The sequence below is a fragment of the Rhinoderma darwinii genome, chromosome 1, assembly GCF_050947455.1.
Source record: "Rhinoderma darwinii isolate aRhiDar2 chromosome 1, aRhiDar2.hap1, whole genome shotgun sequence".
Lineage (NCBI taxonomy): Eukaryota > Metazoa > Chordata > Amphibia > Anura > Rhinodermatidae > Rhinoderma > Rhinoderma darwinii.
Genome location: NC_134687.1, coordinates 378175417 through 378202489, shown reverse-complemented (window position 1 = coordinate 378202489; position 27073 = coordinate 378175417). Strand labels below are relative to the sequence as shown.

General features: G+C 39.7%; 1 protein-coding gene across 1 annotated transcript in view; it reads left to right on the top strand.

Moving 5' to 3' along the window:
- The window catches only part of TRPM6 (transient receptor potential cation channel subfamily M member 6), a 180119-nt gene that overhangs the window by 111568 nt on the left and 41478 nt on the right, over positions 1–27073 (top strand). The window contains exons 27-36 of the mRNA XM_075860466.1: positions 369–498; positions 3284–3381; positions 5425–5465; positions 8059–8084; positions 9687–9737; positions 11597–11662; positions 13731–14017; positions 16187–16269; positions 18372–18577; positions 22321–22372. Of these exons, the coding sequence (XP_075716581.1) occupies positions 369–498; positions 3284–3381; positions 5425–5465; positions 8059–8084; positions 9687–9737; positions 11597–11662; positions 13731–14017; positions 16187–16269; positions 18372–18577; positions 22321–22372 (1040 nt within the window). The remainder of the gene's footprint in view (positions 1–368; positions 499–3283; positions 3382–5424; positions 5466–8058; positions 8085–9686; positions 9738–11596; positions 11663–13730; positions 14018–16186; positions 16270–18371; positions 18578–22320; positions 22373–27073) is intronic.

The window sequence follows — 27073 nt, the reverse complement described above, 5'->3', positions numbered from 1 at the left end:
GAAAGCTGAAAATGATGACATTTACCTTTAATTTCTATTCTGATTCCGTAACAGGTGAAGAAATACTATATCTAGTGACTGTGAAATCTTATACTGTACGCTTGCGACGCTTCATTTTCTGTTCATATTACCTAAGTGAATGTTCATAGTGTATGTTAGATAATCTGCAGGATTATGAAACCCATATTGTAATCTGTACATTGCAGAAACGGATGGTTACATCGCTTCTGCCTTTTTCCAGGATGGAATGACATTGTCTGCAGGTTTAAATTGACCCGATGACCTGATGCCAATGGGAGATAAAATGTTCTTCAGCACAGATAAGATGTCCCATGTCTGGTCTTATTGATGACTGTTCCCTCTTGCAGGTGATTACTGTTGATGGTTGTTCCCAGAGCACCCAGATGAGCTCCGAACCGGCTGAATGTAACAGCCTGAAGAATGAAGAGGAGGAACGTAGCAGGAACAGGCTCTCAGTATCCAGTTTTAATCAACTAAGTAAGTGGCCACCTGCTGCTAACAAAGCAATATGATCACTTTCCTAATATACATTAATCTCCTCAAGTAAGTATCTACTGTAGCAGATATAGGAAGGTTCCTTACTTGGTCTCAATGTAATACTGCAAACACAGTTGCTGCAAAACAATAAGATTAAAGTATTTGGACTTTGAAGTGGAAAAAACCGCATAGAGTACACTGATAACACAACCTATATCTTGACTGAACTGACCAATAACCGGTAGGAAAAATGTTTGTAAAGTGGTTGAATGGGATTTCAAAAAGGGCCCTTTTTTCCCATCAACAGCGCCACTGTTGTCCAGGAGCTACCGTATGTCTGGTATCGCAGCTCAGCCAAATTCACTTTTATTTTTGGGGGTCTCAGACAACCCTTTTAACTAATGGGATTGGTTGCATTACCTAAAAATGTAATCACAGCAATCTAGCCAATTACTGATGTGGAGTAACTATATAGCAACACATTTTTTTTCAAAGAAATACTCTTGCAAAACTTATTTTCTGTGTTAAACTAGTGCAGGGCATAAGGGGACCGTGTATGACGTTAGGATTCAAAGAACACCAATGAAATAATTCTTGTGCCGTGCATTGCCCCCTCAGGCCTTGCATACCACAGTGTATCAGTTTTGTCTGGAGTGTCTACAAGTGACTACATGTTCCCATTCACAATTTCCCATACTTGCCAACCTCCTATACAAACCTAGTGGTTTGTATCAGGGCTTTCTCCACTTTTAAGGGGGTAACCCTTATATTCCGACATGTTAAAATTGTATGTATCGATTTAAAAGTTTATTGTTGTCGTGTTGTAATGTGCCCTGTATGCACAATGTCCCATATTTGTTGAACACCTTGTTGTCCCTTTTATTTGTAAAGGACCGGCGGGCCACTGTACGCGGCAGTGCCGTTAAACCCTGCCGGAATTGCAAGAGGCGGCGCTGGGCGACAGCGTGGGCCCACGCAGAGCCTGACGCTGACGTGTTGATGGGTTTTGTGGTAATAAGCATTGTGCCAGAATGCTGATTAGGATGAGCCAATTGAAGTGATAAAACACAGAATTTGGAGCCAATAATCAGTGTGAGCGGCTAATGTGTGAGTGCCGCAGGTCAGTACAGCCACCATGGAGTGAGCCGGTGAGCTGTGTACATAGGAGCCTGAGTGGTGTGGTGCATCGTGCTCCAGTTCAGCCACTGTGAGGCTATTAGTTAGCCTGAGGGAGAGACCAGGGGTGCCAGAGTCCTTAAAGAGGATCTGTCACCAGTTTATTAATTCCCTGTCTCCTAACTAATCTAATAGGCGCTATGATGCTGATAACTACAGTGTGATTTGTTTTAAAAAAAACTTTATTATTTGCAAAATTATGAGCATTTTCATACATATGCTAATTTGGCTCTAATAGTCAAATAGGAGGTTACATTTTATACTCTTATACTTTTACACTCTGGTAGTGTAAAGACAATTGTATGACGCTGTCTGATTAGCGGTCTCCTACTTACTGCCCAGCGTGATCTCCGCTTCAATCGTGAGATCACGCGGTGTTGTCACTTCCGACCGCAGGTCCTTCACCACAGCAACTCGTAGGGACCGTCTTCTTGGAGTACCACTGCTACAATGCTGTTACAAAGAGACGGTACTCCTTTCTAACCAGGACTTGAACTGAAACTGGATTGGCTACTTGGTGGCCTGGGACAGTACTCTATTAGGTGATTAGGCAATAAAAGACTCACAAAGGCGCAGTGCAACACCTATATTAAGTGGCTGGTGCAAATCTACAAGTGGCATCTAGTCGGGGCAGGCTGTGGTAGGGTGTAGCCTCCTAGAGACCAATAGCAGCACTGTTGAGCGGGCGAAAGCCGACAGTCACTTTCGGCGCAACCCTCATTATCCCCGGCCTTGGTGTAAGAACCGCACTAAAGATAATTCAATTAAGTGATATCCTAATTGTGAAGACAAACTATGTGGGATTAATAATTGTCGTGCCACTGTTGTGAAGAAAATAAAAGTTATTTGTTCGACTGCAACTAAATCTGTGTCCTTAAAGGGAAGCCCCCGTTACACACTACATACACTACATTTAACTATTATCATCATCATAAAAAAACCTCCCTGGCTTAATAAAAATTTACATTAAAAGTGATACACATACTCTGATCAGTGCCTCTGTATGATTTGTGGCCTAGTTTCTTGTATCCGGCTTCTCTAATGTCCATTTTCTAATGATCGAGAGGTGCAATGCATTGTCTCTAGTGACTCCGCTTGCAGTAATTTGCACTTTCCTTGTGGCCCAGATATTCAGTGTCCTGACTTTGGTGACCCAGGTTACCTTTTTCCTGTTTACTTATGAGTTATTTTGTGTGCTGCCCCCTGGTGACTGAGATGTTTCCTTTGCATTCTTTTGCGATCCAATGATTTGTGTTATTTCCTAATTATTCTGTGTTGATAAATAACAGTAACTTCTAATATCTCTGGGGTCTAATGATCACACACAGGTCCAGTTTTTAACATTGTTTTTATTTCCTGTGACTGGAAGGTGAAAAAAACAAACAAATTTGTATGATGGTATATATTGTGCATTATTATCACATGTACTTGGTAATAGGATTAACTGAATATAATATTGTCTTCTTTGTAATACAATATATTATAAGGTACCTCTGGTAAAGCAGGGCTAGCATATATTTGTATTTCATATGGACATTTGAAACATGAGTGTGAATTTAGATGAAGACCAAAAACGGTTCTGTGCTTTTTTTCTTTCATTTTTGACCAGGTTTGGAACACATGACTTATGTACGACAGCAACTTAAGGCCCAAGAGATTGGAAGAAATTTATTACAGACAAGTGAATACTTGAGACATTCCCGAGAGGTAAGGACAGACGAGCAATGCTCAAACTATAGTTTTACAACTTTGAGTATGTAAATATAATCACTACTGATTTTCCCGATCTCTAAAACGAATTGCTGTCAAAAACTTTGGATTTCGGTCTGTTGGAAAGAATTGTATATTCTAAAAATATTGCAATGACTTACTCCAAGGAGCACATACACTAAATGGTCAAAAGTATTGGGATGACTGGATGAGATAAAAATAGAAATACACAGCGCCACATGGTGCAAATAAAAGATGATTAAAAAGCGACAAATATAGGGGAGCACGTAAAATGGTAACCTTGTGGGTTTGTGCGAGTCCCAGGCGCAACTCTGGTATGGGCAGAGAGTAATAAAGGTGATCATCTGCAGCCAGGTCCAATCTGGTAATAAGCGGTAGTTACCGCCAGTTGTAGAGAGTAAAGTATGAAAAAACATATATTGTGGACCTATAGTGAGGCGCTGCTGATAATAATAGTATAAATAATTGTAGTAGGAATTTATCTAAAATACAACAGTGATGTATTAGAATATAAGGCTGCGACCAACGTCTTCCTCAGGCCAAACGTACAAGAATGAAAAAATGCCTCTTATAAAGGGGAGAGCACACACATCAAAGCAGCACACAAGGGGAGAGCATTGGGATACCTCCTAAATCCATAGGCAATAATATGAAGTTGGTCCCTCTTTGCAGCTAAAACAGCTTCCAATCTTCCGGGAAGGCTTTCTACAAGATTTTGGAGTGCACATGTGCGAAATTTTGCCCATTCATCCAGAATAATATTTGTGAGGTCAGACATCTCTGTTCTAGTTAATCCCAAAGGTGTTTGATGTGGTTGGGGCCAGTCAAGTTCTTGCACACCAAAATAACCAAACCAACCATGCCTTTATGGACCTTGCTTTGTGCACTGGGGCACAGTCATGCTGGAAGAGAAAAGAGCCTTCCCCAAACTCAGCTCACAAAGTTGGATGCATACAATTGTCCAAAATGTCTTGGTTTGCTAAAGCATTAAAATTTCCCTTCATTTGAACTAAGGGTCCGAGGCGAAGCCCTGAAATACAACTCCATACCATTATCCCTCCCACCAAACTTTAGAGTTGGCACAATGCAGTCAGGTAGGTAAAGTTCTCCTGGCATTCACCAAACCCATACTCTTCCATCACACTGCCAGATAGAGAAGTGTGCAGCAGTGGAAACGTGTTCTGTAGAGTGATGAATCAGAGTACAGTGGTGGCATGTTTTATACCAGTCCATCCGACGCTTGGCATTGTGCTTGGTGTTGTAAGACTTGCATACAATTGCTCTGCCCTGGAAACCCATACCATGAAGCTCCTGGCGCTCCATTTTTGTGCGGATGTTATTGGCAGAGGAGGTTTTTACTCTGCAGTTATTGAATCAGCAGAGCATTGGTGACTTTTATGCACTATGAGCCTTACCACTCTGCGACCCCACTCTGTAACTTGTAACTTTACGTGATCTGCCACTTCTCGGCTGAGTTGTTGTAGTTCCTAAACGCTTCCACATTGCAACAATAACCAATCACGGTTCATAGCCAAATTTCTAGGAAGAAAGAAATTTCATCAACTGACTTGTTGCAAGTGTGGCATCCTATTACAGTACCACGCTGGAATTCAGTGATCTCTTTAGAACAACCCATTTTTTCGCTAATGTTTTATAATGGCGGACTGCATGGCTAGGTGCTGGATTTTATACACCTGTGGCAATGGGACTGAATGAAACCCCTGAATTCAATGATTAAGAGGTGTGTCCCAATACTTTTCTCCATTAAGTGTACGTCTCGGTAAGAAAAGCCTAAGATTTAACTTTGTATGTTTTTTTTTTCTTTACACGTGGTGAGTTCCTAAAAGAACGGATTTGTTGATGAATCCCATTCAATTCAATGTTACTTTCTACGCACCTTCAATAATCATTTATTCATTGCATACCATAAACTTATCTGCACAAAAGGTGTTTTATAATGGTCAATGAAGTACTGGATTTTCTCCTCCGCCTACATAATGACTTATGGTCTTTCTTTAGGAGCTACACAATAGCACAGCTCAGATGAGAACGAGTCCGTTGTAAGTACAATATTCAAATGAGTGACTTTGTTTCCACATTGTACAGAACATTTACCGTATATTTTCTACAAGTCCTGTATTTAGATTACCCTCTTATTAGGGCCCACCTACACACTGAGGCTTTGACAATATATGAAGCCTCTCATACATTAATTTATTTATCCATTGCCTGGTACGAAGTACATTCATGCAATAACCAATGAAGGAGATCTATTGTAAGATAATGTAATAAGACTGGATGTAGCACAAAGTGAAATGTGGGTTGTTACATAGGGAAATGATAAGACATAGAGTAGATCTTTAGAAATTTCATAAAAGATAACTCGACAAAGTGAATCATCCTCAAACGTATACTTGTTTAGTAGATTTTTGTAGCCTTTGTAAGATAGACAAGGTAGAGAGATGGGGACCATATAGATCTTGTTTTATTAATTCCAGATGGGAAAAGTTTGATATCATAGTAAATACTGTATATAGTATGAACTTCTGTCAATCGTATTCGTTCAGGCATAATGTACTGGGCTGAATTTTCCAATTCACAAAGGAAAAACAAAATGGGCCTTCCATGGCTTGGCACAAGGGATCCCGCAACGTGTTGATGTCGCACAGACCATCTATGTTTGTGAGACATTTTCCCTTTGTATGGCCAGCTAAAGTCTGTAGGATTTAAAGGGTGCCGGATATTGGAGAGCAGATTGCTAGGATCCGCATGATGTTTTATAACTCGACTGTATTCATAGGACCTCAGATTCTACATCCTGAAGGTGTCTGCAGGCACTTCTTGGTTGCTTATTCCTTGTTTATGGGAAGAACACTGTTCCTAAAATAGAATTTTGTAATGACATGGCTCTTGAGTTTTTATAAACTGACAAACGCCTAGAGGGCATTTTATATGGAGAAGTGTATAATTTTTACATCCAGGAATTTTGAGGTTTTTTTTATACTATTGAATTTGTCCCATCTTTTCTTCAGTTTAACTCTTCAAACCATATCTGCTTATTGTGTTGTCTGCTAAATATTACATTATTTATGATCATGTACGGTGAGACACTGACTAAGATGTCAGATGGCGCTTCTGATTAGTTACTTATTTAAAGCCATAAGCTTTCTAATATGTTAGATTTGTGTATTTTACCGTTTCTTATACATATAATATTTTTAGGTTTGTGGTTTATATATAGTGGTGGATCATTTTGATTGAAAATGTAAATCTAAAGTTGATCTAATGTGTATGACTGTCTCTGATGTCTGCAGTTGGGCAAAACCAGGATCAGCATGTTGTATTTTAACATGGCCAATCCTCTGTTCCCCTGGCAGTACGTAGAGCCAGAGATGTGAGGTAGCCGCTTTTCCGCTTCTTCCTATAAACAATAAACCGAACACTAGGTGACTGGATTTCTTTTAGTTAGCTGAGCAGGCAGATGGTGCTTCAGAGCTGCAAACAAGGTGAAAACGATTCCAGCTCTTAGAAATATATATTACTACAATCTGCATTATCCCCTTTACTGCCAAATAAAACATTTGCATAGTTAAAGGTACGCTTAAACATTTTTTTTAAACTTCAGTCTTGCTGTTGGCAGTGTATGGGAAGCGCTTGAGGGAGTTGGAAAGCGGATACCCCTGGGTATTGGAAGTTCCTGGACAATTGCCCCTTTTACCCTACCTAGAATTTGTCGCTGTCTTTTTTTTTTTTAAATGGGAATTTTTTTTAATTGCTCGGCTTTTCATCCAGCAACACTTTTCTGACACTATAAGAAACCATTGAATTTACATTTTTTTTCCCCATGTCATAATATAATTGGTTAGGGACAGGCGGAAAAATGCAAAGATAAGTAAATAGATGCGAGAACACATTTAAAGATAAGCAGGGTAAAACTGGCCAAACACATTATATAAAAGTCAGCTGAAAAGCAGCAGGGAAAAAAGGATCAAGGGAAAGAAGGATCGGACATGTAGGATTTCACTATACCCGATCCTTTTGTTACAGCAGGAGATAAACCGCTATAAGTTGGGTCTTGCAGCAACTTACAGATATGTTCACCCTTACCTTTGCTTGAGTTTGGTTAAGGATTCCAAATCCTTATGAAACTATTTTAATACAGTATCGCGACATGGCAGCAAAACTCTTGACAGGCTGCAATTCACATCACAACCACTGGGTGGCCACACATAGACACACATAGCATCTCGTGACAGAGTTTTGCAAAATCGTGTTTTTTTTTTTTAAGCTGGTCATCTCACACCACACATCTCAGGATATGTTGAGATAAGAGGAAAGGTTAGGAAGGACACATATGAATTCCCCTCTCCCCCTTGAAAAAGACATGGATGCTCGGCCGGATTTGGTGGAATCGGTAGGATTAGCTGTCAGCCGAACAAGCCTGGAACCACATATAACACTTTTTAACCCTGAACTCGTATGATGGCCCTTTCTAAATTTAAATTGTAAATTATGAGATAATATGCAAAAATAATATAAATTGAGAAACTGCTATTTATTTAATAAGCTCTATTACAAATCCGTTTAGATTACTTTTTAATTATTAGTGTTTATTATGCCTTTTATTAAAGTGTACTTTTTTTATTACTATAGATTTAGACGTTCAGATTCAGTCAAAAGTAAGTATAGTGTTATTAAGATAATTAAGAAAAGGTGGATTTGTGTTTTTTCTTTTTTTTTTTTTCTGATTTTGTTTTTTTACATTTGTTTATTTTTTTTATATTGTATATGCCCCCCAAGAAGTCATGAAAGACATCTGGGGGCATTTACAGATTTTCACTATAACTATAGATACCATATGAGCCACAGTTACAGGGGAATACAACCCTCTATGGTAACCTCTGATCTAGGTGTGCCAGGGGCACTTAATACTCACGTAATCGGTTGCTTGGTCAGTGTGTAGTCAACGGTTAAAAACCATTTTGGTATAACATAAACAGGCTAATTATAACTTGTAGGATTTTAGATGTAATTAAAACCAATGGGTGCTATATTTAACATGTTAACAAACTTGGTAGGATACCGTAATTTTTAAGAGCATCTATGGGATATTAAAGTAAGAGCTCATGCACACGACTGCATTATGGCTCTGTACAAGCTCTAAGTTGTATGGAATTGTAATACAGCACTAGAAAGAAAGTACTATGCACACCAGATGGGAAATTTTTCCAATATAGTGATTTATTTATCAATATCATGACCTTCTTCAGGCAACGTGTTTGTACTTGATCCTGTGTAATGGTGCATTCGTATGGCGGCTAGCTAGAGCGCCTCCCCCTAGTGGCCAGCCACCATACGAACGTGCCATCACACAGGATCCAATACAAACACAGTGCCTGAAGAAGGTCATGATATTGACCGAAACGTTGCACGCACTGTTATTGGCTATAAATATATCGCTATATTGGATAAATTTCCCATCTGGTGTGCATAGTACTTTATTTTTATTGGATCGGGTTGGGCCCCTATGTATGCACCCACGTTTAAACCTAGTGCTTTCCGAACCTTGCTACTGTAATACAACACTAATGACAAGTTATGGAACCATATTGTATCAATATATATGCCTCCGATTTCATGCAGATGTATACAATTTTTTTTTATTTTAGATTTGGTATGAATCCTACATGAATAAAAAGGTGCATTATATTCAGGGGTGAAAGCTTCCATACTACAGTGTCATGTAGGGGTACACAGAGGGCAGAGACTTCGCTTGGTTCCATCCAGCCTTCATTCACAGACCTCTGCCATGTGCATGAGGCCTTAGATCACGTACAAACCTAGAAGAGTCACTGAAAAGAGACTACAAAACCTAGAAGATGCATAAAGAAAGATCATTGTTTTAGTCTTCTTTCCAGATTGTTTTCTATTTATATTTTTTAAATCCTTTACAATATGAACTTGTTCTTTGCTACAAAAGCAAAAAATATATATGAATGATAAAAAAAATGCAGAAAAAATAGAAATCTATGATTACTAATTGAATATACTGAGGTGACACCATTATGTCACGGGACACTAGCCGCATCCCAATAACTGTGCTCTGTTGCCAATGCTATTGAGATAATGAAAAGATAGACAAGATTACATTTATATGATTTGTATGCTCTTTCAGTACTAGAAATATTAGATATTCATTTACTGGAGTGACCGCAATAATACTAATTTACGTATTGATTTTTATCAGTCCATTGCAATAACTTTCATCCGTTTTATTGCAGAAATGTCAGCTTCTTTAAAAGCCTCTCAAGACTTACACAATCATTACTCCGGTGAGTCAAAAGAGGAAAGTTATTTCGCGAAAATAAAGTTTCTAGTTAAATTTCCTTTCTAGCCATGTGCCAATATAACATATGTTCGAAGTCCTGGCTGACCAACAGTATTGGTTAGTTAACAAGAAACTTCCAGCTAGAGAGAGCGGGAGAGATTTACAAAGCAATATGCGCTAAAGTTCTGTCGCAAATTGTGCCAATGAAATAGATTACATTTGTTATGTAGATTTCTTTTTTATATAGTTCAGATCATTCTACTTGCACTATTTTGTTAAATTTGATGCAGTTTGCACTATTTTCATGGTCTCGTAAATTCATGCAAGGTGATCTAGAAATAAAATTGTTCTTATGTGAAGATTGTGGAATTCCATTCTATATGATTTGAAGATATTAAAATATTTGGGAGATTCTTCTTGCTTGTTTTGACTTTCCTACCAAAGTTTTTGAAGCTGATGACTGGGCACTTCACTGCCCTATTGACTTACATGTTTTGCCTTTCTTTTATCCTCTGCTGCTTCTTGCACCTGTCCTCTGTTGTGGTTGATATGAAAAAAAAATCTAAAATTAAGAAATTAAAAATATGTGGAGAACAGCCAAAACACTGAAATAGATTGATACTCAAGTGACTATTATATAATGTTTGTAGCTGTAATAATTACCATTAATGATTACCAATCAATGATCATTAATGAGATCTGTTATGTATAAAATACTAAACATTTTCGGTTGTGACCAATGGAAATCTGACAGAAATTGATCAGAACACTTATTGTTCATGCTTCTCAAATTTTCTCTGTCATTGGTGGTAAGCATTGTATTCAGCATTGCCAACCACCTATACATTTATGGACCGTACGTACAAACAGGGAGCTTTTAGCCAGTTTTTGAAAATTATTAATACACTTCCAAAAAAAAACATTTTTATGGACTAGTCCATAAAAAAAATCAAAAGTAGATTGGAAACCTAAAGTCTATGGCCTGCTTTACTGTGTTTAGTGGTCTTTAGTGGTTGCATTTTTAAAATGGCGCAGAACATGTTCATAAACTGATGATGAAAGATTATAATAAAAATCTCAAACTTTTTTTTTTTTTTTTTAAAGTCTAGAAATCTAAAGCTGGTCATCTGGTGATTGTTTATCAGGGGTGGACATACCACTTATATAGCCTGTACAACTGTACAGGAGCTCTATAGGTGAGAGGCGCCACGACAACAAAATTGCAGTACTTCCTATTGTCTCATAGTTGCATGTAATGGATTGTGTAAATGATTATCATGCCTCACAATTAGGCCCCATGCACACAAACGTGTTTTTGCTGCCGCAATTCACCCGCAAATCTGCAGGGAATTGCGGTCCTATTCATTTCTATGGACCCATGCACACGACCGTGGTTTCCACGGTCCGTGCATTGCCCAGGAGCCTGGACTGCAAAAAAGATAGCACATGTCTTATTACAGCCGTGTTTTGCGCTCCAGGCTCATAGAAATGAATGCACACGGCCATGTGCACGGCCCTTGATTTGCGGGCGGCCCACGGGTGACACACCGCGGCCGTCTGAGCCGAAAATCACGCCATGCAGACCACTACAGTCGTGTGCGTGAGGCCGTTACTGGTGAAAAAATTGTCCACCACTGGCTTTATTTATTTATTTATTTTTCAACCTATACCCTGGTAGCAGTTCTATATTAATATTATTAATAAATATACTGAACACTACAGTTTTTGATATTTTATACTGTATATGCTATTCGGAAAGTAGAAGTAGAAAAATATTTTATAGTATAAAAGTAGAAAAATATATTTTTGGTTTTTAAAAATGTAAACCGTTCATTTACATCCATTATTTTCTTATTGTTTCAGCGGTGGAAAGAAATAACTTAATGAGACTTGCACAGACTATACCTTTTACCCCGGTTCATCTCTTTGGTGAGCTGTAGTTTTTCACAAAATGTATTGTTTAGGACTTTGATATTGACAAGTTCGTGCATGTAATTTTTCTCCTGAAGATCTAGCTTCTTTGACCTCTGATCTTTTGTGTTGTTTGGTTTGCTAATGTTTCCAGAATAAAAAAAACAACAATTTTAATTGGAATTCAGCTCTCCAACATTTCCTTACTGGTATGTTATATTACTGGAGACTCCATTTTTCTTCTGTATCTAACCTGGTAAATGCACAAATAATATGTGAACATTTATGGCTTCTATATTTATAAAAAACGCTTAATGCTTAATTATAAATTAATATATGATTGTAGAAATACATGTCACAATCCTGGACCAGCATCAAACTCAAATGCACAGGGCAGTGTTTTACTAGGCAAACAAGTTGCTGGGAATGACAAGCAGGTGAGAAACATTATTACTGTGACCCAGATATAGACAAGAAACAGAACATGACGGGACAGGATCCTAGCACTTGTCATGTGGCAGTGTGGATAAGGCGTACGGTATGCGGTTACCTAGTACAGGGTTTTAAACCCTGGAGAAAAAGGACAGCACATGCTCTAAAAGTACGTGGACACCTGACCATCACACCTATAGGAGCTTGATGGATATCCCATTCCAAAACCATGGGTGTTACGATCGAGTTGGGCCTCCTTTTGCAACTATAATAGCCTCCATTTTTTTAGGAATTCTTTCCACAAGATTATGTTCTGGCATCCGTCAAAATCCAGATTCGGTCATTAGACTGCCAGATATGTAATAGTACTTACAAATGACCATGGCAAATCCAGCAGATCAGAAATTTAGCGAACTGACAAAGGTGGCATCCTATGACCGTGCCACGTTTAAGGTTACTGATCTCTACAGTACAACCCATACTCCTACCAATGTTTGTCTATGGAGATTACATGGCTGTGTACTTGATTGTATGCACCTGTTTGCAATGGATGTGGGTTAAATACCTGAACACAATATTTAGGAGGGGTGTCCAAATAGTTTTTGCCATATAGAATATGTTCAATCTCACTTTTTGTTTTAAAATTTTCCCCATTTATATTCTGTACCTTTTTTTTTTTATAGGCTTTTGCCATTAAAAGATTAATTAACTGCGGATGTTTCCATTTTATTGAAAAGTAGATGCATTTGCCCATAAATATGCACATTATTTTATGACATTGTATTCCACCTTTACACTTACAGGGTATGTGGATATTTAAGCATCTACTGACCTCTCATATAGGTTCACAGCTTTAGACCCCACAGATCACTACACTAAGTCGCTGCGGTGCTCTAGCACACGGCCGCTTTTGTTGCTGTAGCACCCGGCCGCTTTTGTTGCTGTAGCACCCGGCCGCTTTTGTTGCTGTAGGCCTCACTCTTGGATTTCTGTGGTGAATCTGATAATGGATTATACTCCCATTGACTTCGGTTGGAGTGCTGCCAGCTTCTCCGAGGCATGGCAACTGTAGCCGAATGGCTCTGTTCTCACTAGAGCGATTCTGCCCCTTTTTCCTAGAAACTAGGAGGGGGAATTTGTTTACTGACCACCTAAAAATCTTCAAACGTCTTGTTTGAAGATTTGTTTTTGATTTGTGGTTAAGTCACTCAAATCAAAATTTTAGGATTAACTAAAGATCCGTTAAAGTAGAATTATAATCATTGGGACACTGAAGTATGTGTAGAAGGTTAATAGTACAAAAGATTGCTTTTAATTATGAAGAGTGCATGTATGTAACACTAGAGGATATATCCGATAAACCCAGGAGTGTACATCTATCCAGGATTCCAGAAAATGTCTAGTAAGAACACTTAAGGACAATGATAATCATCTTTAAACTTTGAGTAAATAAGGCCATGTTTTTCCAAAGATAATCTTTACTTGGCCCTGTCGTTCTTTTGCATTACATAATGATTGACATAATAATTCAACATACAAACTAAAATTTGCAGAAAATATTGTCAGACTTGAGAATATAACAATGTCGGTGCATCTTATTCATGTATTCAATGTTTAACTTTACATGCATTACAGTAACTTCTTTATTTTACAGCTGGAGAGGAGGTCACCGTATATAGGCTGGAAGAGAGTTCTCCGGCCAGTCTAGATAAAAGCATGTCCTCCTGGTCTCAGAGAGGAATGGCAGCAATGCTTAAGGTCCTCTCTCCTGAAGAAATGGATGGGGGTCTACGCAGAGCTCTAAAAGTAGCCTGTACATGGTCGGAATATGATGTCCTGGATCCTGGAGAAGTCTTCATAGTCAAATCATTTCTTCCTGAAGTGGTGCAAACATGGCAGAAGGTTTTCCAGAGTGACACTGTATTGCAGCTTTGCCTAAGGGTAATGTCATATTAATATATGGACACAATATAAAATATTATGAAGATGTTAAGTTTTTTTTAAGACATTTAGGCCATTGCAAAAAGTTGTTTTTTTGCGCTATGATAGGTTAAATTGTGTTGAAGTGGTATGAGCGTAGTCTCAAAGAAATGTAAAAATGTACCTTGTTTTAAGGCTTTACCTGTGTGACGTTTTTTTTAAGATTGTCCAACAGAAAAACTGGCCTTGCTGCCCATATCAGCCGATCCGCTTTCATTTCCACCCATAATGTAAAATTGGCTATTTACAGTATGAATACATCAGAAGGTAGAATAGCAGACAAAGTTTGGTAATTCTGTTTTATATACTTACAGAGATATTGAGGCAGATTTACAATCGTGTCTGCATTTAGATTGTGTAAAAAACAATGTGCGAAATCAAAGCACGATTTGGTACATTTTGGAGCATTTCATTTTAGGCTAATTCATGAACCGATGTTTGCGCCTCACTATACACTCACTATAACTTTTTTATTTTTCCATCGACATAGCTGTATAAGGACTTGTTTTTTTGCGGGATTAGTTGTACTTTTTAATGACAGCATTTTGGGGTACATATCATTTTTTGATTAACTTTTTTTGGCGGGAATAGAAAAAAAACCCTGAAATTCCAACATTGTTCTATACGTTTTAAATTCTCTCCGTTCACTGTGCGGCGTAAATAACATGTTACCTTTATTCTATGGGTCGGTACGATTATGACGATACCTCGTATGTATAGGTTTTTATGGTTAACGACTTTTGCACAATAAAAACACTTAAACTAAAATTATTTGTTTTTGCATCGTCGCTTTCCAAGAGCCGAAATTTTTGTAATTTTCCATCAATGTAGTGATATGAGGGCTTGTTTTTTGTGCGACAAGACGCAGTTTTGATTGGTACTATTTTGGGGTACATGGGACTTACTGATTAACTTTGTATTATGACTATTTTTGGGGGGGGTAATGGAAAAAAATAGCCATTTCGCCATTGTTTTTTTGCGTTGTTTTTTTACGTTGTTGACCTTGCGGTTTAAATTACATATAAACTTTATTGTTTGGGTCATTATGGTCGCTATGGTCATTTATTTTTTTACAGTAATTTTTATTTCACATTTATTACTTATTTTTTTAGTCCCGCTAGGGGAGCTTAGCATGCGATCTTTAGATCGCGGCTATAATGCTTTGGTATACTTAGTATACCAGATCATTATTGCCTGTCAGTGTAAAACTGACAGGCAATCTATTAGGACGTGCCTCTGGCATGTCTTAATAGGCATATGCCCAGGGCAGACCTGGGGGCTTCTATCAGGCCCCTGGCTGCCATGGCACCACACGATTGCATTTGCGGGCCGCCGATGGGTGAGAGAGGGAGCTCCCACCCTCTGTAAACAAGTTAAATGCCGTGGTCGCTATGGACCACGGCATTTAACGGGTTAAACGGCTGCGATCTAAGTAAACTTAGATTGCGGCCGTTGGAGCAGGACTCCCGGATCCAGGCTGCACGGGACCCCCATGCAGGACTTAGACTGGGTCGCCGTGAAAAGGCGACGGCCTAGCCCAAGGCCCCTTATTGAACGCTGTGTAAAGGCGTATTGGTGGTCACTAAGGGGTTAAGGATCCAATTGCTCTTAAATGCAATATTAAGTCTTGTATCTCTAGTTCTTTATTCCCTATGGTCCTATCTCCATTTTTTTGGTTGGAACCCACAGTATTCTTTGTGCTCGATTGTGTCTTCATACAGAATGATTAATCTCAGACTTCTGAAGCTTCTAAATGAACTATATGTGCTACAAATAGACGTCTATAAATATTTACTACACTTGGTCCACACAACAAGCAGCAGTGAAGTTTCTAGAGGGATAATATTTCATGTCTTCTGGGTGCCCTGGTTTCCAGCTCCAACAAGTGGGAGTCCTAATTACGCTACTAATTGCTGTCATTCTATAGGGTGTTGCCAGCTGCCTCGTATACATCCCTGCTTTCCCAGGTTGAATCATCCAGGCGGCTCCAACCAGTACTGTGCACCACAGGTGTAATCCCTGGGTCTGTATCCAGGCCAGACGTGATACAGGAATAGCATAAGGTTTCATCTAGACAAAAAAGACTAATGAAAACCATTAAAGTTTATATGCATGCTTTACATCATACAGGAAATTCAGCAACAGAGGGCTGCACAGAAGTTGATTTTTACCTTCAATCAATTGAAACCGCACAGTATTCCCTACACACTGAGGTAAAAATACAATGCCTAATTATATTTTTAGGTAATAGATTAGGTTACTATTTATTCTGTTCTCTAGTCATTGTACATTGTGACACTAGGACACTCAGATGTTCGTTTTTGTATGCTGTAATTTTCCAAGTGTTAGCCTGACAGTAGGAAATGGTCCCTGCCGGGCTGTCTTGTCCTGCAGTGATGACGTCACCTACATCCCATTGACCGCTGCAGCGGTCATCACTGACCTCAGCGATCTCATGCCATACATGCAAGCATTATGACTGAGGCCAGTAATTGGCAGCAGCTGTCATGTGTATGGCACAGCTTTGCTGCAGGAAATGTAAACAAAGACCGGCCGAGACCATCGGAACCTCAGCGCTGTTGTGGCGGGGGATTTAACAGGTGAGTATTGCTTATTTTATTCATCACATTTCCTACTGTCAGGTTAATCTTTTTCGACTCCAGGAAAATCACTTTACATTACAGATAAAAACCCACTGTTCTCCGAGACTAATAAGGGGTGAGGGATATTATTTGTATGTTGCTCAACCATTAAAGAGGCTCTGTCACCAGATTTTGCAACCCCTATCTGCTATTGCAGCAGATAGGCGCTGCAATGTAGATTACAGTAACGTTTTTATTTTTTAAAAACGAGCATTTTTGGCCAAGTTATGACCATTTTCGTATTTATGCAAATGAGGCTCGCAAAAGTACAACTGGGCGTGTTGAAAAGTAAAAGTACAACTGGGCGTGTATTATGTGCGTACATCGGGGCGTGTTTACTACTTTTACTAGCTGGGCGTTGTGTATAGAAGTATCATCCACTTCTCTTCACAACGCCCAGCTTCTGGCTGTGCAGCACTGTGACGTCACTCACAGGTCCTGCATCGTGTCGGCACCAGAGGCTACAGATGATTCTGCAGCAGCATCGGCGTTTGCAGGTAAGTCGATGTAGCTACTTACCTGCAAATGCTGATGCTGCTGCAGAATCAAGTGTAGCCTCTGGTGCCGACACGATGCAGGACCTGTGAGTGACGTCACAGTGCTGCACTGCCAGAAGCTGGGCGTTGTGAAGAGAAGTGGATGACACTTCTATACACAACGCCCAGCTAGTAATAGTAGTAAACACACCCCGATGTACGCACATAATACACGCCCAGTTGTACTTTTACTTTTCAACACGCCCAGTTGTACTTTTGCAAGCCTCATTTGCATAAATACGAAAATGGTCATAACTTGGCCAAAAATGCTCGTTTTTTAAAAATAAAAACGTTACTGTAATCTACATTGCAGCGCCTATCTGCTGCAATAGCAGATAGGGGTTGCACAATCTGGTGACAGAGCCTCTTTAACTTCTGCCTATGTAATAGTATTCACTGGCTAGGCTGGGATGTTTATGTTCATACACATTAGTTAAAAATTGTCTAAATTGGTCAACAATCCAATATGTATGTATGGGAGCAACCCGACCGTTCCTCAATGTCTGCCATCGGGAGAGAGAAGGTTTGGGGATGTTGGATTTCAACATACCCGATCCCTATCGTTTGTTCCCCTGAGAGATAAGACGCAGGCAGAGAAATCTGTCACCAGCAATTTTCCCCACTCCCCATTGAAATAAATGAACTGGTAGAAATATTTGAGAAGTGTAACTTAAACAACATAATTTCATTTTTAACGCCTAAATTCTGTACTGATTCATTTCATAATAGATGTTTATAGGACACAGAGCTTCATGTATAGCAATACAGTTAAATGATACAATTCTGGCTAAGGGGAACCTAGTAGTTTACATACAAATTTTTATTTCGTTCAATAGTATTACTGTTAATCTGTATGTATTGAGCTCCCCCTAGTGGTAGCTTTTGAAAGCCAAAATGTTGTTATTTAATTGTGGTGGTGATGTCAGTTAAAGACCTTTTTGAGCCAATCCGTGTGTGTGTGTGTGTGTGTGTGTGTGTGTGTGTGTGTGGGCTTTGCCATTATGCGTTTTTTTAATTTTTTTTATTCTGAACTTGCTAAAATATGACATATATAATGTATTAGAAATACAGATGTATTGTAAATGTTCTTTTTAATCATTTTTCACCATCTTTACTTTTTATTTGTTTTGCTTTCAGGTTCCTCGAAGTCTTCTTGATCTATTGTCATTCTGCTAACCAATGGTTGACCATAGAAAAATATATGACCGGAGAATTCCGAAAGTACAATAACAACAATGGCGATGAAATTACCCCCACCACTTTACTAGAGGAAGCACTGTTGTCGTTTTCTCACTGGACCTATGAATATACCAGGGGAGAACTACTTGTTCTTGACCTGCAAGGTAAGGTCAACATATCAATGGAAGCCATGAAGAGTAAATGGAAAGTAATGAGAAACCTGTCACAGAAAAAAAATAATTGCTGTGTTTTACTCGAACATTGAAAAATGGTCACAAAAATTAAAATTTAGCTTTGAATAAAATGTTATACATAAATCATGATAAAAAGAAATACGACTAAGTGCCCTTCTAAACAGTTTATATATATATATATATATATATATATATATAAAAAAAGGTCAGTCCGTATGATTGGTGCAACTTTGAAATGAGTTTTTATTAAAAATTATTTTTACTTTTTGAGATACGGCTGCTCTGTATTCGATATACAGAGCGGCTGTATCTTTCGCTAAGACCTGACTCCGTCAGTCACATGGACATGACGGGATCAGGGTCAGCGGATTCTGCATGACTCTGACTTGCAGGATCCATCTTTAATCTATCACATCTAAATTATGAACTCAGATTTGATACATTACATGTGGATCCGACCCGCTTTCACTGAACTCGTCAGTCCCGCGGACCTGACGGGTACAGGATTCGGCGAACGATACAGCTCTTCTGTTTACAGAGCAGCTGTATCTTAAAAAGTAAAAATAATTTTTAATAAAAACTAATTTGACAATTGCACCAATCACACTGACTGACATTTTTTTTTTAAATTGCTTTCAAAGGTGTACATAGCTTTTAATAATGCAAACTAAAGGCTAAGTTTTACATTTTGTAACAATTATGAAGTCCGAGATAAGCATTTGTTAAGATCTGCAGTAATTTCTCTGCAGTCAACAGTTTACTTAGTTGAAACATTTATTTCAGCAGCTTAAACCCTTCCCGACATATATATACGGCGGAGGCCGGGTGGGGGAGTATGGAGCATGCTCCATAGAACGAGCGGGTTGGCTCTGTGAAACAGCCGTCACTTTAGTGTAACGAGCAGGATGCCGGTTGTATAAACCCTTAGATGTCGCAGTCAAAAGCGACCGCAGCATCTAAGTGGTTAGAAACGGGGACTGCCCCATGTGATGTTGCATCGGCCCCCCCAGTGACGCAATCGCGGGATGCCGATGATTGGCATTACAGCCTGAGGGCCTGATAAAGACCCCCATGTCTGCCATCTTTGTACTCCTATGAAGCCCTGCTTCCGGCAAGGCTTCATACTAGACTGTCACCTTAACGATATACTGCAATGCATTAGTATTTTAGTATATCATGCAAACAATCGCTGGTTCAAGTCCCCTAGGAGGACTAGTAAAAAAAAAAAAAGTCAAATACAGTCAAAGTATGTTTACACGATTAACAAAAAATGTCTGAAAATACGGCGCTATTTTCAAGGGAAATCAGCTACTGATTTTCAGAGTTTTTTTTAGCAACTCGCGTTTTTCGCAGCATTTTTTACGGCCGTTTTTGGAGCTGTTTTTCTATAGAATCAATGAAAAACTACTCCAAAAACGTCTCAAGAAGTGACATGCACTTCTTTTTACAGGGCGCTTTTTATGCGCCGTTTTTTCAAAAAATCGCAAGAATGAAGCAGCTGAAGCACTCGTTTGAGCGCTCAGCCGCTTCGTGTCTGTTCGGCTTTTTCCGTAATGCCGATGTATCGGAGTAATGGCTCATAGACTTTCTTTTGAGTCCGTACATTATACATTTATTTCCGGAAAAAGCCGAACCGATACGAAGCGGCTGAGCGCTCATACAAGCTCTTCAGCTGCTTCATTATGCTGATTGGTGGGGGTCTCAGTGCTCGGACCCCCTCCAATCCAAACTTCTGACATGTCACTATGACATGTCAGAAGTTTGTCAAACGTTTAGCTACACTTTAAAAAAGATTCTTAAGCAAATTGGAAAAAATGTAGCGTTGTTGTTATTATTATTATTATTTATTGCTAGCATATATTGCATTTTATTCTAATGGCTCCCTAGTGTGATAAATATTTTGTATAAAACGACATTATGCTTACATTGTCAGTGAAAGTTTTAAAACCATTGACTTTCACACATAAATGCCATACTGGATTTTCCTCAGATATACAGCAGATGTCCCTGTCTCTCTTTAGAGGATTTTTTACTATGACGGCTTTATCAGGCTTTCCATATTTATACCCAGTGTGGCTCTCTACAATGATTCACTGTTCACAATCTCTCCTGCATGCCATCTATTGTCTAGGAGGCTTTGTATTAGAACAACACAATTTAGGGACTGAGGACCACTGAAATGTATTTCGTGTGATCTGTACATAGAATATATCAAAATATAAAGTCTTTCTTTCAAGATATTTCAGTTGACTACAGAAGCCCATTTATAATTTTCAGAAATACAGTAATTCAATGAGCAGGATGAGCTTTAAAAACTGTAAACTGTCAAGTAGCTTGGTTTGTTTTGGCCAGGATTTCTGCAATAATATTCTATATTTTCACTGTATAACACAAGCTCCATATAGAACTGTAATTTTACTGCTCTCAATATGAGTGCCTAGTAAATTGGAATGAGGAGGATAAAATATGAGGTGATAGATAAAAATTACAAAAGAAAGCAGCCCTGTATCACTAGTTGCTGGATGCACGTCTCCAAGTGCCAAGCGATAAAAAAAAATACAAAAGGAGGCAGCACTCCAATGGATACTTCCGTGAAGAAAAGCCGAATACTTTATTCACCCATTTGTGCCTTTCATAGAGAAGTAAAGCATCCAGCTTTTCTTCACTGAAGTAACCATTGGTGTGCTGCCTCTTTTTGAGATAGATAGATAGATAGATAGATAGATAGATAGATAGATATGAGATAGATAGATATTAGATAGATAGATAGATAGATAGATAGATAGATATGAGATAGATAGATAGATAGATAGATAGATAGATAGATAGATATGAGATAGATAGATAGATATGAGATAGATAGATAGATAGATATGAGAGATAGATAGATAGATATGAGATAGATAGATAGATAGATATGAGATAGATAGATATGAGATAGATAGATATGAGATAGATAGATATGAGATAGATAGATATGAGATAGATAGATAGATAGATAGATAGATAGATATGAGATAGATAGATATGAGATAGATAGATAGATGGATAGATAGATAGATAGATAGATAGATAGATAGATATGAGATAGATAGATATGAGATAGATAGATAGATGGATAGATAGATAGATAGAGAGATAGATAGATATGAGATAGATATGAGATAGATAGATAGATAGATAGATAGATAGATATGAGATAGATAGATAGATAGATAGATATGAGATAGATATGAGATAGATATGAGATAGATATGAGATAGATATGAGATAGATATGAGATAGATATGAGATTAGATAGATAGATAGATAGATAGATAGATAGATAGTCCAAGAATTTGCAGCACTCCCAAGTAGCATAAATTCAAGTAAATGTATTCAGCAATTTACTAAGTGGCTACTTTGTAAAACGGAAATGAAATCGTTTGAATTTTTGCTACTTGGGGGTGCTGCATGTTTTTGGACTGTTTATGAAAGGATCCATGATCAGCATTTATTTATACTGGCACCTTGGTTCTTTGGATATAGACTGTGCTTCTGTCTTCTGGGGTTCAGACAGATTGACCGACCGATATTAGATAAAATGTAAACTATAGATAGATTAATATATATTAGACACATATTACATTGAATATTAGATATTCGATGATTGACAGATTGATATTTGATGATAGATTGATAGATATTCATTTTTTTTATTGCTTTATTTACAGGTGTTGGTGAAAATCTTACAGACCCATCTGTTATTAAACCGGAAGACAAGCAGTAAGTTTAATCTCATTTTACAAACTGCCACTCAGAAAATACAAAAGCTGATGTGACATTCAATAGAGATTGTCTGTCCATCTGTGCTCATCATAAGGGGGTTTCTCTGCAGATTGCTACATTTCACATAAGAGACGGTCTGTCTTAATCCACAGTTAAATGAGTCCGAGATAGTTAAGGGGGTCTTCCAGCTACTAGAACAATTGTGTGTCTAATCACATAGAACATCTATATGGTATATTTCCTTATTATCTGAATCTGATTCAATAACACAACCACATACATTAAATGAGTAGATGTGTCATTATTAGTTATTATTTACTACTTCATTGCAACAAATGCCATTGTCTGTTTTATCTTGAGCTTTTTATTTCATGAACATTCTTTTATTTGCAAGAAAACAAGTTCTGTTCAGTGAGCAGAAATCCACAGTCTCGTGGGAACTCTCGCCTGGTGTCTGAGGTATAGATGTGTCTGTTCCCCGGGACCTCTTTGAGCTGGAGATGAGCTGTTGTTGTGTATATCACTTTAGTATTGTACTAATTAAGTAGTTTCCACTTGTGTTGCATGAAATCACATTGTTCCCAGGGAGTCTGCACTTTCTAGCTAAAGACAATGCTCATGTCTGGAATGAGAACGCTGGTTTCATGTGCAATAAGCCATTTTGGAGATCAGTCAGTTTGCTGGACCATGTGAGCCACATAAAATGCATCAATTTCAAGTTTAACTATTCAATGTGAACAGGGGCGTAATTAGCAAAGACTGGGCCCCATAGCAAACTTTTGATTGGGCCCCCCTCTCCCCTGGGTGCCACACACAGCCCTTCTTGTAGATAGTGCCCCCCTGTAGATAATATTAAATCACTGTCAGTAATTCTCAATTTCCGTTAGTTTTCCCCAACATGTGTAGTTAAAGAGACTCTGTCACCACATTATAAGTGCCCTATCTCCTATATAAGGAGACAATGTAAGAGTAATGTAGGGGACAGCAGTGCTTTTTATTCAGAAAAACTATCTATTTTAAACCACTTTATGAGCGATTTTTAGCTTTATGCTAATGAGTTTCTTAATGCCCAAGTGGGCGTGTTTTACTTTAGACCAAGTGGGCGTTGTACAGAGGAGTGTATGACGCTGACCAATCAGTGACCAATCCGTGTCATGCACTCCTCTCCATTCATTTACACTGCACTAGCAATATAGTTATATCGCTATGTGCAGCCACATACACAAACACTAACATTACTGTAGTGTCCTGATAATGAATATACATCACTACCAGTCTGGACGTGATGTTTATTCAGAATCCTGACACTTGTGAATCTTTTCTGTGAGATTCCAGCAAGGCAAGCGTAAACTCGTTTGAAATGACAGGTTACATCTTAATCTCACGAGATTACGCTTGCCTTACTGGAATCTCACAGAAAAGATTCAGAAGTGTCTATAAAACACACCCACTTGGCCATTAAGAAACTAATTAGCATAAAGCTAAAAATCGCTCATAAAGTGGTTTAAAATAGATCGTTTTTCGAAATAAAAAGCATTACTGTCACCTAGATTATAGCGCCGATCTCCTTATATAGGAGATAGGGCACTTATGATGTGGTGACAGAGTCTCTTTAAGATTATTTTCACTGAGTCTCTGACCTGTTTAAGGGATATATAAATTGGCAGTCAACGCTTCACTGCCAATGTTTGCATCATAAGTATGTCCGCTTATACAAGATAAATGATAAAATGTATCAAGAATGTGTGTCTAGTGCTTTCACACTTTGCATTGACACAAAATAAATGAATCTAGTGTGGTAGGTAATAATGCTAAAAAAATAACATATCACATATATTTATGTCCAGTTTGTACCTTAGTTACTATCTATTTTTATTTGTACTTATATGTTTGTAAACTGGACATAGAATATCAGAGATATAGGTGGGGCCCAATAGCCACACCTATAGAGATCTGCACAAGGTAGATAGATTCAATCCAAGTCCAGCACATCCAAGTGAGGGCCTGTTCACATCACCGTTCATTTCCGTTCCGGGGTTCCGTCGGAGAGTTCCGTCGGGTGAACCCCACAACGGAAAGTGAAACTGACAGCACAACTTCCGTTTCAGTCACCATTGATCTCAATGGTGACGGAAACATTGCTAATGCTTTCCGTTCGTCACCATTCCGTCTGGTTTCCGGTTTTCCGACGGAATCAATAACGTAGTCGACTACGCTATTGATTCCGTCGTAAAAGCGGAAACCAGACGGAATGGTGACGAACGGAAAGCATTAGCGATGTTTCCGTCACCATTGAGATCAATGGTGACTGAAACGGAAGCTGTGCTGTCAGTTTCACTTTCCGTTGCGGGGTTCACCCGACGGAACCCCGGAACGGAAATGAACGGTGATGTGAACAGGCCATTAGGTGCAGGGAATATAGTTCAAGTGCTAATCTATCTACCTTGTGCAGATCTCTATAGGTGTGGCTATTGGGCCTTTATCTTGTATAAGCTGACATACTTATGATACAAACATTGGCAGTGAAGCATTGACAGCCAATTTATATATCCTTTAAACAGGTCAGAGACTCAGTGAAAATAACCCCCTGTAGATTGTGCCAGAAAAGCCACCCTGTAGATTCTGCCATACAGCCCCTATGCAGACTGTGCTATACAGCCCCCTGTAGACATTCACTCCCCACTTGTAGATAGTGCCCCCTTTTGCCCCCTGTAGATCGTACCTCCCCCTCTTGTAGACCGTGCCATTCAGCCCCTTGTAGATAGTGCCACCCACCTCAACCTCGTAGATGGTGCCCCACCTCCCCCTGTAGATAGTGCCATACAGCCCCCCTGTAGATAGCGCCATACAGCCCCCTGTAGATAGCGCCCCCTGTAGATCGCGTCCCCCAAACAAATGAAACTGAAAAAGTTATGCTCACCTAGGCCCTGTTCCAGCGACGAACGGAGCAAATCAACGCCGACGGGATCCTTGCGTAGGCTGGCATGATCCAGTGAAGTCAACGTGGCCTGTAGCCTAGTAAATGGCAGGGCAGGGAGATACCTTCCTGCTCTGCCAGTCAAACGTCAAACATGCTGGGGAAACAAGGGGCCTTGTCAAGACTCATTGCTTGTTCTCCGCCCTCAGTTCATTTATAGTTCTGCCTGAATAATTTGAGACATCGTTGGTAGGGTTGTGTTTCCGGCCAACCTGATTGAAAATACTGTTGTTGTAGTAGTCGACTGCACTATTGATTCCCTCAAAACAACGGAACCCGTTCACAACGGTGACAAACGGAAACCATTAGCAAAGTTGCTGCGACCCCTATCATGTCATGAGGGTGCAGGAGGCTGGTACCCCCATTACACATCTCCCTTGAGGAAATAGTGCAGTCCCCGGCACTACAGTCAAAATCCCTGTAACGGGACGGTAAGGTCCCTCTGTTCTCCCGACGGGGGTAACGTACCGTCCCTTCTTCTTGGTCCCCTTCAACTGTTGGTGAGGATAGGACATCTGCGACCGGGACCACTACCCACTATTCGCCACTAGGTTCAGCGGGGGTAGTGTCAGGTGCCGTAGCCGGTGTCAGTTCCCTCATCTGCTCAGCTGGAAACGACCAGGGTCTCAGCAAGTTTCGGTGTAGTTTCCGTACCCTGCCGTTTCCGTCTTCTCGCTGTACTTCGTACACTGAGAGTTGTGGACTCGCTCTTCGGATAACGACATAGGGCACTCGCTCCCAACGTGGTTCCAACTTACTGGCTCGTTGCGCTTGTTTGTTGCGGACCAATACCCTGTCCCCAGGGTGGAATGGTTCTATGGGCCGGCTGGGTCCGGCCGTTATCGAAGGTTGTTCATGTCTCCTTGCTGCTTGTACTCGATCTCGAGCTCGCTGAATCCTGTGCTGGTGCTCCACTATCCACTGAGACGGGGTTCGCACACTATTTTCTTCAGGTTGCTCCATGAGTAAGGCTATTGGTAAGTGTCCCATTTGGCCAAACATGAGCTGATAAGGAGTGTATCCAGTAGTACTGTGTACGGTATTATTGTATGCCCATACTACGTCCTCCACATAATTAGGCCACCACTCTTGGTGATCGTCGCCCAAAGCGTCCGGTTAAAGCGTTCACACGCCCCGTTGCCCTGAGGGTGATAGGGCGTCGTACGTGACTTCCGTATGCCGTGTAGCACACACAGCTCTTGAATCAGCTGTGATTCGAAGTTTGGACCCTTGTCAGTTAACAGTCTCTGTGGACACCCATAGGGCCGTATAACGTGAGTCCATATTAGTTTGGCTGTGGTGGGTGCTGTCTGGTCCCTGGTGGGGAGAAATTATATACACACACCAATGCGTATTTGTGTCCGGAGGTCACTTCATGGACGGTAAGGAAATCCATTGTTAACAGTTCAAAGGGTTCCCCCGTGTGTATGGTCTGCGGCACGGTAGTCTGCACTGGTCCTTTGTGGATAGCACAGTTGGCGCATGTCCGGCATATCCGCTCCACCGTCTCACTCAGTTGTGGGCTGTAGAAATAACCTCGGACCAGGGCCTCCGTTTTTACAGCGCAGAAGTGTCCTCCGACCTCATGTAGGGTCCGGCAGATTGACTCTACTTCTTTGATCGGCAACACCAATTGCCACACGACTCGTTGCTCTTTCGCCATCCAGAGCCGGCGGTAAATGACTCCACCTCGAAGGAGCAGCCGCTCCTGTTGTCTTGCA